This window comes from Protomyctophum parallelum, assembly GCF_964188405.1.
Source record: "Protomyctophum parallelum genome assembly, chromosome: 1".
In the NCBI taxonomy this organism is placed as follows: Eukaryota; Metazoa; Chordata; class Actinopteri; order Myctophiformes; family Myctophidae; genus Protomyctophum; species Protomyctophum parallelum.
In genome coordinates, this window is record NC_139697.1 from 66231638 (window position 1) to 66246665 (window position 15028).

Here is a 15028-nt window from a genome sequence, read left to right on the forward strand (position 1 = left end):
AAATGTGTAATTATATCAGAGTTTCAGATAACTCCAGGCGTTTTGCCAAAGAACTATTTCAGCACAACCCTTGAGCTAGTGGTATATTTACACTGTAGCCAGTCTGACCAGTCAGGTCGGTTTTAGCAGGTGTATATGTAACAGGTATGAAGATATGTGAGTGAAACAGAGTGAAAATATTCACTTTGTAGGCCAAGAAAGCTACACAACATTCCAGCCAGGTGAAGAAGGTCTAGTGAGGTAATAGATGTTTTGAATATTTTTGTTTGTACTACAGGTAAAATTGCATTTTTAAAACCCAAAACATCCTCCTTGTTTCTTTGATTTATTGATAACTCAGACAGAACTTGTAGATATTCACTACCCTGGTATGTTGTTAAATCATATCAGCTAAAAACCTTTAGTTCTATTAAAATGTCAACGCGTAAAATATGTCCCTATAGGTAAAAATAATCTGAAATTATTGTTTTGTAGAGGAAAATGCTAATTTAAGATTGTGTAAAGTACACAGCCTTCAATTTAGCTCCACCTTCAATGCACGTCTTACATCATTTCACACACAGTTTCGCCTCTCCATATTTGGTCAGGTTTCTGATAAGCCAGTTTTGCTCTGCTTCCTGTTTTTCTTTTTTTTTTTAGAGATAACGTTTGCTGAATAAATGGAGCTCTCTGTGCTTAGATTAACTACCTGTTATTTGGAGAAGAGCAAATTGGCTTGGCTGCACAGAGACAATATGGCTTTGATTTTATGTGAGAAGAAGCTGGTTTCCAACAAATGACAGAAAAAGCAACAAATAGCCATTAATTAATTTATTATTATTAGGGGTCCAAGCCGAAAGGGCTCAAATCCTGGCTATTTGTTATTGTGCAGATTTTTCTCTTTGTGTTGAGGTTTTGCAAATTCCCAGGAGATACAGTATGACATTTCCAACAATTATTGGAAGTTGTGTGCTGCATTAACAACACATTTGACAACTAAAAAATGTGTCCACGACCCACAAATGGGTCCCGACCCAGTGTTTGGGAAACAGTGGTCTAGATGGAAGGCGAGCAGTGGGTGGGTTGTAGTATGCTCGCATGGATTGATAGATGGAGCGAGTCTTTGACCTTTTGATGCATCCTTTGAGTAACTGCAGCTTGTTGGATATGTGGAGGGGCTGTTTGATAAGACAGGAAGCCAGGGGAATGGTGTTGAGCGAATAGTCCTGGTTATGGTTCTCATGGTTGAGCTGAGTGTCCACATGGTGTTTGGGATGACCTGGAACAGACCGGCGGTGTTAGAATCTGTCAAATGTCTGGTCTGTGTTGGTTTGAACACCTGACTTGTAGCTATAACTTAATTTTACTGCGAAGGTGAATCAATAAGGTATAACCCAATGGAATTCTTCTTTATTGAGATTGGGATGATATCCTTCACTTGCAATATGCTTCAATCAATCAACAATATTCTTTGATCATGCATAAAATAGAAACTCCACGCTCAAGTCAAAGATGAGTAGATGACTGAGTTGTAGTATGTCATGTATTGAGCAGCTACAGGTAGAAGGTGGAAGAAACTCAAATGAAGTCAGAAGGACCCAGCACACTGACTGATAATCACACCATGACGACAAGCTATTGACACGATTTGTGGTGGAACAATGGTTAGCTTTGTTACTGCTGCTGATACGAGGAGTAGGAGTACTATAACAGTAGGACATGTAGACTCTAGACACAACATATACAAAGTACAAACACAAGTTCAAGAAACCATGTTCAAGGGAATTTTGTTTGTTTTAACTCTCACATTTATAGCAAAGATGCTGTGCTGCTTCTAACCCTATGAAAATAGACAGAGCTTATTGCTATTTGTCGAGCTGAAATATGACAGCATGTTTTACCAGCATTTAAAAACCTCTCTACAATAAACAATCAAATGTCCTCAGTATGCCATCTTGCTTTGTCTTGGATATGGAGGAGTGTCATGTGGGGGTCAGATAGTGAGGTATCACTATGGCACATTTCAACATTAAAAGTGTATAGGAGTAGCATAACAATGCAGCTACCATACAATATTTAGCATAGTGCATATTATGTAATGTTTCTTGATTTCTTGAATTTAATAATTTATGCAATTTGGGCATTTACTGTTGCAGGTGCTCTTAACCAGAGTGACTTTATTGTCACATGATCACAGGTTTACAGGTGCAAAACAGTGGGTGAAATTTTTGTGCAAGGTCCGTTTTTATTATTTCCATAAAGAAGAAATGGGAGAAGAAGGGGGGAGGGGGCAAGGGGAAGAGAGAGATCAATAAAAGCAATTTATCTACATATTTACACATTCACAATGACGGAACCATTACAGGCTTCTGAGCCTTTTTCCTGGCGTGCGTGGTGTGTCTGTCCCATTTGAGATCCTCTTCGATGATGAACTTGAACTCCCCTAACCCTTTCTAGTGTATCTCCAGTGATGAGAATGGGCTTACGAGGTCACCACTGTAGGGCAGTGGTTTTCAACCAGTGGTCTGGGGCCCACTAGTGGTCCTTGAGGGGGTTCCAGGTGGTCCCCAGCTAAATGATGGATGGATGGTAACCAAATGGACCCTTATAGATCTTTAACTGTTGAGTGTAAAATGAAACCAAATATACCCGTAATGGTCCGTTTGGTTTCATTTTACCGCTCAAGTTACATTATTGTTAATTTATTATCTGTATTACTTAATTCACAAGAGGTCTACACTGGAGAATGTAGAATAATTATTATTTTGATCAACGACAACAAGATATTCAAAGTTTTGAGTCTGAGAGGCTAAATGTCATCAAATGGTGGTCTGTGGCTTAAATTCCGAATAAATAATGAGCCTTGACATGAAAAAGGTTGAAAACCACTGCTGTAGGGCATCAGGGCAAGCTTGCCATGGTGTTAGAAATATGCAACTCAAATATGTAACTCATGAACAGCATTCTTATCTAGACTTTTAGAGTCTAATTTATGTTCCTTTGTACGACGGTATTGCTTGTCATATGTAAATAGCAATAATAAATGTTCAAGCTAACCCGTCATTGTTATTTATGGAAAGCGATGACATCTTGCAACTTAAAAACAAAAACAGGTGCAGATACAAAGACACTACGTAATGTACAGTAAGTGCAGGTCAGGGCAGGTATAGTGGTTAGGGTTCACTAGAGGTTTTATGTAGACTGTAAGTGGCAGAAGATGAGGAGTGACTCTGCAGGCCTGATCAAAGGAGGGAGCTCATTCCACAGCTTGAGAATGGATCCAGGGCAGAGAACAGTCTAGGTAGCCGTGGTCAGGTTGTTGTATAGGGATGGCATTCTTGGGATAGTAGCCAGCCTGTAGTTTGGGGGTGCCATGCCCATAGCTGCCTGGAAGTCAGCACCAGTGTTTTCCACCTGTTGGTTAAATATAAATGTAAAGGTTACATTTAGAAGATATATTTGAATGAAGATTATATACTGTATATTTTCCCATGAATATAGGGAAACTGTATTGATTCAATGACGGCACCCACAGCAGCCGAGTGCCGACCTAACCCACAATTGTGAGGCCCATAAAAAAACCACACATGCACGCATGCATGCATGCGAGTTACTTTACCTATTTTCACCATTTCTGACTCAAATAATGTTTTCTGGGCATACAGTCAGTAACATCCTCTAATCTAATGTCTTGCATCACAGAGCTCTTATGGGGTGTTTATATCTCTGAATGAAAAATTTACAGGGTTTTATTTTATTCTAGATTTTCTATAAACAAAAGCATCAATGGCAAATCTTCAATATCACCAACCTCAGCGATTGGAAATAATATTAGATATTTTGAAGGTCATGTTCATCAATACCACTGGAATTCATAGTTTTCCCATAATGTTATTTAACACTATACACCTGTTATGTGTTATTGTTATTGTAAGCTTAACGTGCTTAACTTTTATTCGTCACTTTGTACTGATTCACTCTCATCTACGTAAGCATGAATAGTAGATGACATGGTCAATGCTTTATCAGATACTGTAGTACTGTATATCCAATGATACAAGATGCAACTGTTGAAGGACAACTAATCTACTTTGTTTTATTATTTTGTACTTCAATCAGTAATTCATATCATACTCCACTCCATTCTGTTCCTTTCTATTCTCTGTATCAACTCATATCTTCTGGTCACATAATGTGAAATATACAATATATTCTCTTAGTCGACTTCTGAACTTGTCATGTGATACTGCCTGGTGTGTCAACTTGTTCTCTGGACTCGACACTGACTCACCCTAAATAAACTCTTAGGACCACTTTGAAGGTCTATTAAATTCAAAACAAAACTCATTCCAGATTCCACCAAGTGGCTGATACGAGTTTGTCCTCTCGAATTTCTCCCACAGTGCCCAATATACTTTGAATATTTATTATATTATATTATATTATATTATATTATAAAAATGTGTCCAGGTTCCAAAATATCAGAGCTTTTTGCTGAAATCTTTGTAATGGTTGAAACAAACACATACTGTATTTGTTGTTTCTTAATAACACCATGTCTTCTTGAGATTTCAACACTTTACAGTACTATACCTGCACAACGAAACCACGGCACAAGTCTTAAATGAGACCCTAGGATTGCATGCCAGCTACAGATACCGTGATTACCGTCATAAGCGTCATTGACAGACAACAGATCCTAAAGGCTGGTACTCTGCTTGACCAGCTCTGGCTCTAACACAATGGAATCTTTTAAGCATGCTTTCTTGGCTCTCCTGCTATCTGGGCTATCTAGTGTGGTCACATTCCATTCTTCATTTAAGCAACCCTGAAACTCCATCTTGGTAGGGAGGAGCCTTAATTCAGTCTAAGATGAAACAATGCTAAGAAAAGCCTTCAGCTTGAAGGTTGCATCATTTCACTTAATCCCCCTCCTTTTATGCACACGACACACATTATACTAATCTCAGTTTTATCTCAAAGAAACTCCAATTGACAAATCAAATTTCAGCCAGAACAGGAACAGGAAAAAGTGGCAATAAAATAGAGTTGATAATTAACTGCTCATTGTTCCATTGGAAGGTGTGCACTGCTGAGATTGTTAAAACCAGATTCCTGTACCTCATGAAGCACAAAGAACATGAGTTGAACCAAAGCAAATGGTAATTTTATTGTTGTTGCAACTTGCAAAGAAGATTGTTGAAATGCGTAAACTGAAGTTCACACTAAAACAAATGTGTTTATTTATCAATAAAATGTGACACACCCTTCACCTAGCTGTCCACTAATTTTCCATACTGTGCAGTGTGCACTGTTCTTATTCCTATTCAATCAATTCATCAAATTGATTAATTAATTAATTAATTCATATTTTAAGTATCTGTTGTATAATATTTGACCAAAAGTGGTGTAGGCTGTGAGCTTGTGTTTGGGCCACAGGTAAGATGAGTTAGAGGATTTGTACTTTTTTCTTTTTACTTTTTCCTCAACTTGTAAGTGTCAGAGCTTACATCCCATGATCAAACATTTCATTCATTCTTTTTAAGTTTGATAGCTGCATTCAAACTGTCCTCACCTGCCCCGCCCTCCTTTTACAAGTATCGGCTCAACCAGTTTATCCTCCCTCTCTGTTTACTCTATATAACACGCGCTAGTACTACCTGTGGAGTCACTTGCTTCTGTGCTGATAACCGCAGGCACTAAGCTCAGAGGGCAGTCGCAGTAGTTTGATTGCCTAAGCTCGTTAGAAGCAGCAGCCCCACCTTGCTCCCATGTCATCTGACGACTGTTGCCACCTGTGCAAGGAAGAACTCAGAGACCCGGTGTCCATTCCATGTGGTCACATCTTCTGCTCTGTCTGTCTGAAGACGTACTGGGATCACGCTGACCACACAAGCTCTTACCTCTGCCCACAGTGCCGGGTCGCCTACAACAAGAGGCCCACTCCACGCCGTTTGGGAGGAGGGTCCCGACATTCTACCAACATGACCAACATGCGTGCCTCTGAGTCCTTCCCGCCACCCCCACCATCCCCAGACTACAACTTTGCAGGTCCCCAGGATGTAGGCTGTGACATCTGCATTGGCAAGAAGCACAAGGCCATCAAGTCCTGCCTGATGTGCCTGGCTTCCTACTGCGAGAGGCACTTAAAGCCCCATTATGAGTCGACCACTTTCAAAAGGCATAAGCTGGTGGATGAAATTGGCCACCTGGACAGGCAGATCTGTCCCCAACATCAGAAGGGTCTGGAGCTCTTCTGTCGGACTGACCAGATGTGCATCTGTGTGCTGTGCACAGTGAAAGAACACAAAGGCCATGACATGGTGTCTGCTGAGCAGGAGAGGGCAGACGAACAGGTAAGAACTAATTGTTCAGCTCTTTATATCTGTAGATTAAAACAAAATTGTGTTTTTTTAAACGTATGACTTGCAAAGTAACAGGCATTCATTGTTAAACATTATAAAAGATTATTTAAAAGAAAGGTTGACAGTTTTTGTTTTACTTAACAATGTAGTGCCAGGTTGAAGATTAACTGGGTTTTTAATGGGCCAGGCCCATAAAACAAAGCCTCTAGGACTCAGTAAGACCCACCCATATGAATGAGGTTGCTCTCCCTTATCATACACAACTTGACGTATTGGAGAATGGCTATGTTGAACTGCGAAGGTTTAAATAACAAACATCTATAACATCTATGTGTTGGTTTCATCCTAGCAACGGCTTGGTGCTACTCAGGCTGAGATCCAGGAGAAGATTCATGATCGTCTCAAACAGATGGAAGAGTTGAAACAAGCCGTGGACTCACTTAAGGTATGTGTCATTGCAAAACAATGGACAGTCTGGACAGATATAGACAGCATTCCTTCAAATAACGATGGCATTTGACACAGAGTAGGAAGGAAAAAGAAACAATGTGGCATCCAAAAGAGTTATGTGTATGACGTCATTCATTTCCTGTGCAGAGCTCAGCCCAGAGGGCCATGCACGAGTGTGAGAAGCTCTTTGGAGAAATGCTGCGATCCATTGAGAGGATGCAGCAGGAGATGACCAAGCTGATCTCCTCCAATAAGAGGGCAGCGCTCAGCAATGCAGAGGGCCACTTGGAGCGGCTGAGACATGAGATTGATGACCTGAAGAGGAGAGACAGTGAGATCACAAGTCTGTCTAAAACTGAGGATCACATCCACTTCATCCAGGTGACTAGACAGCCCTTGACACGCATTGGCCTTACGTGATATCTCCAAGATAATGATGTGTCATTACACTATCAGTGACCGTGGCCATAACAATGACTCACAGCTGTCCTTTGAACTTTCGTTATTAAATTAAGAATACAACTATTAAAACACAATGAGGAAAATAATCATTTTTCCTGTCCTGCAGACCTATCACATGTTGATAGCCCAGACAGAGGCTGAGGAGCTGCCTACAGTCAGTGTCAACCCGTACTTCAGTTTTGGGCCGGTCAGCAAGTCTGTCTCCGAGATAAAACAACAACTCCATGACTTTGGCAATGAAGAACTGATCAAGGTCGCCAAGATAGGTGAGCAACAGTGTGGGACCAAAGGGCTTACTGAACTGAATAATGTAAGAATAAAATTGCACCTTGCTTGCACCAGATAATGATTATTGTGTTAACTCTGTTATTGAATTGCCTCATTCCAGTGAACAAAATGCCATTCTGTCAGTTGGAGGAGGGAAAAAAGAGACAATCAATGAAAGGCAAAGGTGAGAAGGAATCTCTGCTTTATTTGTATTATTATTATTTGTGTATAAATTAGAAACTAAAGTGGCTCAGCACCTAACTGTAAACATTGCCAGCTGAGTTGGACAATCAGAACATACAGTAATCTGAATCCTTTTACTCAGCATGTCACAAACCAAGACCTTGTGTAGTTCTGTTTGACTAGGGAAGTGGCCTGAGCAGCAAGATTTGTTACAGGGTAGGTCACTTAGTAGCTCAAGTGGTAGATGTTTACATTGACTGATAATATGACTGCAAGAGAGATGTCACATGACCAAGCTTAAAGCAAACCAGGCATACAGTAGAAGTTATTCCAAATGTATGGATGATTTAATCCGTTCAACTAAGATCTGTTCTAATAACACGAATAAGCTTCTAAATTTAGGAAGGAAAAGGGGACATATCTCTAACTTTCTACATTAAGCAACATGAGAGTATAAAAAGGAGACAAACAGTGCTTATATTGTTAGTAGTAGCGATGGTGGTTTTAAAACGGCATTTTGTTGAGTGCAAAGCTTGTTTAGAGTGGTAGCACAAGTAATGTTCTAAGTTGACCCCCCCATCATACACAAGTGCTCAGTGAAGTAGCACTTTGTGACCTTGCAGAGTCTTGGTTCATTGGATTCTGGTTTTAGGCAAGGGTTGCCTGATGATTTCTTTTTTTTATGGTTAAAGACAAGTTTACTGTAATATTTTTTCATTTCATTCACATATAGAATGTTCAAACATAAAATCACAATGTTAAAAAATACCTGCTGTAAAAACATACTCCAAATTCATTATTGCCTTATGAACTCTGATTTCATTGTTGTTACTTTAGCGGAAAAAGCTGAAGAGGCTGTCATGTACAAGTCCCCACCGACCCAGGAGCCCCATCACAGGGATGATTTCCTGAGATGTAAGTTTTTAGATTCTCATCAAACAAATTATTATAGTCACAGTGCACTTTCCTTTAACATTGAAATGAACCAGTCCAATCGCATACCTGATGGGAACCTTTGTCCGATCATGTGATTGGCCGTGTAATCAGATTTATTTTCCTACTCAGAATGGATTCAAGTGTGAGCAACCTCGCCCTGGCAGAAGTACTAGTAACTAATTGCAGACGCAGTTTTTGCTGCACCGCCCTTTGCATTATTTACAACAGCACTTTGAAACACTCAACACTTCCATTGACCTCTTCACTCTGATCAAATCTCTAAGCCTGTTATGTCACATTCATGACATTCACAATAAGGTGCAAGTGTGCAGCAGGTGGAAGGCATGGATTTAGCCTGCAGCTATGCTTTCTTTCATTTGGCAACGTAATAACTTTTTACAACTTTCCTCATCCTGTAATCCATTAACGACAACAATATGAATATCATATCCATATTAATCTCACAGCCCAGCCCATACCATCCCAACCCACAGTTTAATATACACCAAATTGATGGAGTGTTTGTGCTTAAAGTCACAAGCATATATTATGATCCCTCTGGCATCCCAGATAAACAGTGGTGGAAAAAGTATTAAACATTTGAGTAAATCATTTAATGTTTAACTTAAGTAAAAGTACAAAAGTATTAGCATTTAAATGTGCTTAAAGTACCAACATTCTCATTATGCAGAATATCTATTTATTTTCAAATAGCCAAAATGTATAGCCAAAAGTATCTAGTAACTAAAGTTTTCAAATAAATGTAATGGAGTACAATATTTGGATCTGAGATGTAGTTGAGTAGACGTAGAAGTATTGAAAATTGGAAATACTTGTAGTTACAAATACCTTAATATTGTACTTAAAGGACGACTTCACCACTTTTCAACCTATCTTCATATAATTGGTCCACCGTAATGTTCATGATAAAATAGCAAAAAAAAAATCTACTCCTATTTTTATCATGAACATTAGTGAGGACCAATTATATGAAGATAGTTTGAAAGGTGGTGAAGTCGTCCTTTAAGTATAGTACTTAAGTAAATGTACTCCTCGTTACTTTACACCACTGCAGATAATAGGCCGGACAGATCTGGTCGCAGACATCGGGTGTCCAACTCTCACCAGCTGTGACCTGCTGGGATGGAGGTCCACAGCTGAGCAGGCAGGTGACTTCTCACACCTGGGATATTTCTGACTAAGTGCACAGACAGAGGGTCTCACACTCGTTTCTGTGAACAGATCTAACAGTTCTGACTAATAATTAAAAATAACTAACGGTTAATGGCTATAGCCTTATGGTTGATTCTTGGGGGTGCACTGGTCTGGTGGTATAGGCCCGGGTACTTCAACTGCTGTGCAATAACAATTAACAACTTTTACTAATCTTCGGTTGATGCAGTCTTTCACTCATCGACACAATAAAATCCTCCGTGTTATATGTTGCTGTGTACATCAAAAGCTTAATTTATATTGTGTCAGACATGCCATGACTCATAGCTCTTTGAGCTGTGAGCCATGTTCCACAACTTGGCACTCACAGTATAAATTAGGCAATATGCCTAAATGCCCAGAGCTATGAGCCATAGACTGGTTTGTTTGACAAATAAATTAGTTTAACCCATCCCACTGAGCTGAATGCAGCGTGTTGCAATATCTGAAGCCTGAAGGCATAGGCCTGTGTTGCTAACGATGACATACACCTTCTGTCTCTTCCTCAGATGCTTGTCAACTCACACTTGACCCAGACACAGCCTACAGACAGCTCTACTTGTCTCGGGGGAACAGGAAAGCTAAACTGAAGAGAGACCCGCAGGCTTACGGCGAGAGTTCCTCCAGATTCGACTGCTTGCCCCAGGTCCTATGCATGGAGGCCCTCTCTGGTGGGCCCTATTACTGGGAGGTGGACTGGAGTGGAGAGGGCGCTGCCATCGGCGTCACTTACAAGAGCATCAAACGGGCAGGATATGGCGACAGCTGCCGCATCGGCTACAACCGCAAGTCCTGGAGCCTCTTCTGCTCTGATTCCAGCTACTCGGCCCGCCACAGCAAGGACCAAGTGGAGGTCAACGCGGCCTACTCCTCCCGCATAGGGGTGTTCCTTGACCACTCTGGAGGAACCCTGTCTTTCTATGCCGTAGGAGACGCCATGACCCTCATTCACCGCTTCAAGGCGTCCTTCAGTGAGCCAGTCTACGCAGGCTTCTGGGTTTGGTATGAGTCAGCCATTACCATTGGCCAGCTGTGAACACAATGTTCTCAAGAATCAATGTTATTGTCCCATGATGACTAAACAATGAGTGTATAGGCTATTGGTGTTTCAAGTGTAGGCTACTATTTACTTCTGATATTGATTGACCTCAGATCAAACATGACAACAATATGTTTATTACAAATAGAGAAGATTATATAAACTATAGCCTATGCTGACTATCTGGTGAATGTGCGAATGCTTTTCATAATTATGAATTTTTCACAAAAACGAATCAAAATATGTAAAATCTAGAAATCTAGAAACAAAAAAACAAACAAATGTTGATTTTATTTGAGAATAGCAATGTTTTGTAGTAGGCTATTATCTAGCCTCATGTTAATCATACTTGTACATTTATTAATAAACATTTTACATTGAGCCTACTTGGATGATCCTTCCTTTTTATTGCCTCTCCTCCAACTCCATCACACATTCTCTGCATTTATTATTCCACTTAGTCATCAGCCTCCAGTTTGGACACACAATCTGCCATATCGGCCATAAAAAGATCGGTCTCAAAACACTCACACATTTTCATCTATTGATGATGCAATAATGTGACCGTCAATGGCTTTGTACTCTTTAAGAGCACTAGCAAAATAAAAGAAATTCAATATAAAAAACAGTAATGTCTGTATCTGCCGATATGACCGTGCAAATAATCGGATATTGGTTATAATTTCAATATCGTACATCTCTAGACACAAACACCCTCTGTTTTCTTCTTCCAGTTGTACACTATAGGCTACTATTTATTACTACCTCACTGTAGTATCACTTGACTTGATCTATTTTCTGTGAGCAATACTGTACTAATGTAGGCTTAACATTTGGAGCAGGTAGTATGTGTCCCCTTTTATTTGTAGTCACTGTGATTTTACACTGATTTTGAGGCCTTGACAGGTTTGGGGAGTCCAGTGACCTCACAGGAAGTTAGATTTAAAGTTGCACAAGTACAAGTAGTACAAGTTGCACAAGATGCCTAGGGGAGGTGTGACTGAGATGACCCTGAGTTCAGAGAGTGGAGATCCTCCTACAACCTCTTTTGGAAAATGTTTTGGGTACTGGTGTGATGTGTGGAACATCCAGATGACTACGGTATTTGAAGATTGCCAATATAATATATTTTAATGTTTACAAAGACAATCAAAATCTGAAGAACTGACCAATATTTGTACATTGTGAGATGCCTTGCCTTTAGAAAATAGACAAGGACTGTACTGACACAATATAAGCAAATCGTACCTGACTGATGCCTGACGCTAATCTCTGATGAATGTGTGATGTGTGGAATGTGTGGCAGCAGAATTATGCCTTCTGGTTCCCTAAACTGTGGAATACACTACCACTGAAACTTGATGTTTTAAAAAGTAAACCAAAGTCCTATTTTTTCCCCGATATGTGTTCACGTCCTATGCTATTTTTTTATTATTCTCTAATCCGATTAATTTGTATTATTTTCCTGTATACTTAGTTTATAGCTATAGCTTACACATGGCTCCTCTATTTGAGTGACCACATCAAACACGAGGTGGTTAACAAGCTAAAAGCAATTGGTTTTGATAGCACATCAGTGAGCTGGATGCAATCCTACCTGGAGAGGAGAGAACAGATGGTGGAGGTGAACGGATCATTGTCCCAATACTAGGGTATTTAATGTTCCTATAATATATGTAAACGATCGACATGACATCAGCTTGTGACTGCAACTTGTCATCAGCTTGTGACTGCAACTTGTTCCTGTTCGCAGATGACTCAGCACTGCTAGTCTCGGACAGAAACAAACTGCAGGTTGAAAAGGCCCTCAGCTCTGAACGCGGGAATCTGCACCTGGCTTGCTGATAACAAACTATCTTTACACCTGGGAAAAACTGAATCCATTCTCTTTGGATCAAATGGTAATCTCAGCAAGGCAGATGGCTTCTTGGTTAGAGTGGGTGACAATATTATCACATGAAAAGATGAAATTACCTACCTAGGTTCCATCCTGGAGGAAAATCTTTCCGGTGATAAAATGGCTACCAACATAATAAAAAAAGTCAACCAAAGAACAAGATTTTCCCTCACTGGTCAACAAAAACACAGAAGACCCTAACAGGATCGAGCCCTCATACAAGGTTTCTTCGACTATGCATGCACCTCTTGGTACCACAGCACCTCAAAGGCCCTTAAAACAAGGCTCCAGACTTCCCAAAACAAACTGTTCAGGCTACTACTTGGCCTCACTCCCCAAACCCACCTCACCCCTGCCCACTTTGACAGGCTGGAATGCGAATGGCTTAGGGTTGACGACAGAGTACAGCATCTACCTGTCTTAATGTCAACGAAGTTCATACCCACAACACCAGAACACCAGGAAGTTCAACAAACCATGTGCAACATTGCAACCCAGATTCGGCACAAACAAGGGAAATTCATTTCGCTCCTATGTCACCAAAATGTGGAACGCCCTACCTACAGCCATTAAGACATGCGAATCCCTTGACTCCTTCAAAACCGCATCTACGGGCGGCTGCAATTCGAAACTGGCCCCCGTAAAAATCTGAATCCCCCCCACCCCCTAAGGGCCGATTCATACTCCTATTTTACCGCTGTTTTGGCGCTGTAGTGCTGAAATGATTTCGGCTCGTCCGAAATTTTCAGTAGCACAGAAGAGCCGACTTTAGGACGTACCCACCCCCCCGAACCTAAAATGACATCACATTGTAGGCTCTACAGAGCCGAACCGACTTTTATTCGTCTCTAAAATAGGAGTATGAATCGCGCCTTACTGTATATGTTTCTTTTCCCTTTTTACCTCTTTAGGCCTACATGATTTCCTGTTTTAGCTCCCTTACCGAGCTATGTGTGTGGCTGCCTGCCTGGGTGGGTATGAGCACGAAAAAAGCATGGTTGTTTTTCACCACGTACCTGTGCGCAACCTAACACACACGCACATATTAACTGTATATATGATGATTTTGGGTATGCCAGTACAGTACAGTGACAGTACAGTACTGTACAGTATGAGGGTACAGTAGGGGACCCCCAGACATCTCACCCGGGTCACCCCGGTGAGATGTCTTCACTTTCGGGGGTGAGCTGTCTTCACTTTCGGGGTGAGTTGTCTCTGGGTGAGAGTTGAGTGTTTGGCTGTTTGCGCAAAGAGTGTCTGAGCTATTTTTTGCGCAAAGTGTTTGAGCTCTTTTTTTTAAATAGTTGACTGAATATACCTTTGGCTTTGAGCTCTTTTATATATTTTACTGAATAGTGTGTGTGGACTGCCTGGAACTTCCTCAAAGACCCCTTGAGGTCCCCAGACCACACATTGAGCATCTTGAGCAGCGTTGGGAGTGCAGTCTTAATTAGCAACTTTGTACAGCCGTGAGACTCTGCCCAAAAGACGTCCCACGTCCCCCTCAATCAATGCTGCATAGAGAGTGAGTGAGAGAGAGAGCTCTGCCTCTACTCCTTACTTACGACAGTGTTTCACCGGATTTTACTGTTAAATAAATAAATAAATAATTAGCGTGACTGCTCACGTCTGTAGGAACCGATAGTTAGAACCGAAATTGAATTACTGTAGCCTAATGGGTACCACGGAAAGTACAGACAACTCACCCCGCAATGTCAGAAAGTGAAGACAACTCACTGGGGTGAGTTGTCCGGACTTTCGGGGTGAGTTGTCCGTCCTTTACCAAGTCGCCCAACTTGCCCCAGCGGAAAGTAGGCTACAGACAACTCAGGGTGAGTTTGCCCAGTATTCCTTTATCAGTGTGTACTGTGTCGTCCACATAAACATGTCTTTGTATTGAGTTGTGCTTTCATGTGAAATGTACCCATTCTGTAAACGGTTAATAAATACTTAAACAATCATTCAATAGCCTAAATATAACTACCGTATACTATTTTTCCATTCTTGGAATCTACTATTTGTTATGCTAATGTGAAGCACGTTGGGCTGCATTTTTTTGTATGAAAGGTGCTATTCCACGAAAGTTATTATTTTCTTTTTTGGTCAATACAAGGCAAGCGGTACAGAAGTGTAGGCCTGCCGCCTATATCAAATATGATGAGGAAAATGTTGTGTCATTTGTCAGCTTGTCACATACTCATACACACCCTCTGCTGGTTGAATTTAACTAGCGCCTAT

The 15028-nt window shown here is 40.7% G+C and overlaps 1 protein-coding gene across 1 annotated transcript; it reads left to right on the plus strand.

Annotated features, from left to right (window-relative positions):
- The first annotated feature begins 5666 nt into the window (after positions 1–5666).
- Positions 5667–11279, plus strand: ftr83 (finTRIM family, member 83). The gene is made up of 7 exons (XM_083770211.1): positions 5667–6335; positions 6694–6789; positions 6942–7175; positions 7363–7522; positions 7645–7707; positions 8544–8621; positions 10364–11279. Exons 1-7 carry the CDS (start codon positions 5751–5753, stop codon positions 10888–10890), a joined length of 1743 nt encoding a protein of 580 aa, XP_083626337.1. The 5' UTR covers positions 5667–5750; the 3' UTR covers positions 10891–11279.
- Positions 11280–15028: the final 3749 nt, after the last annotated feature.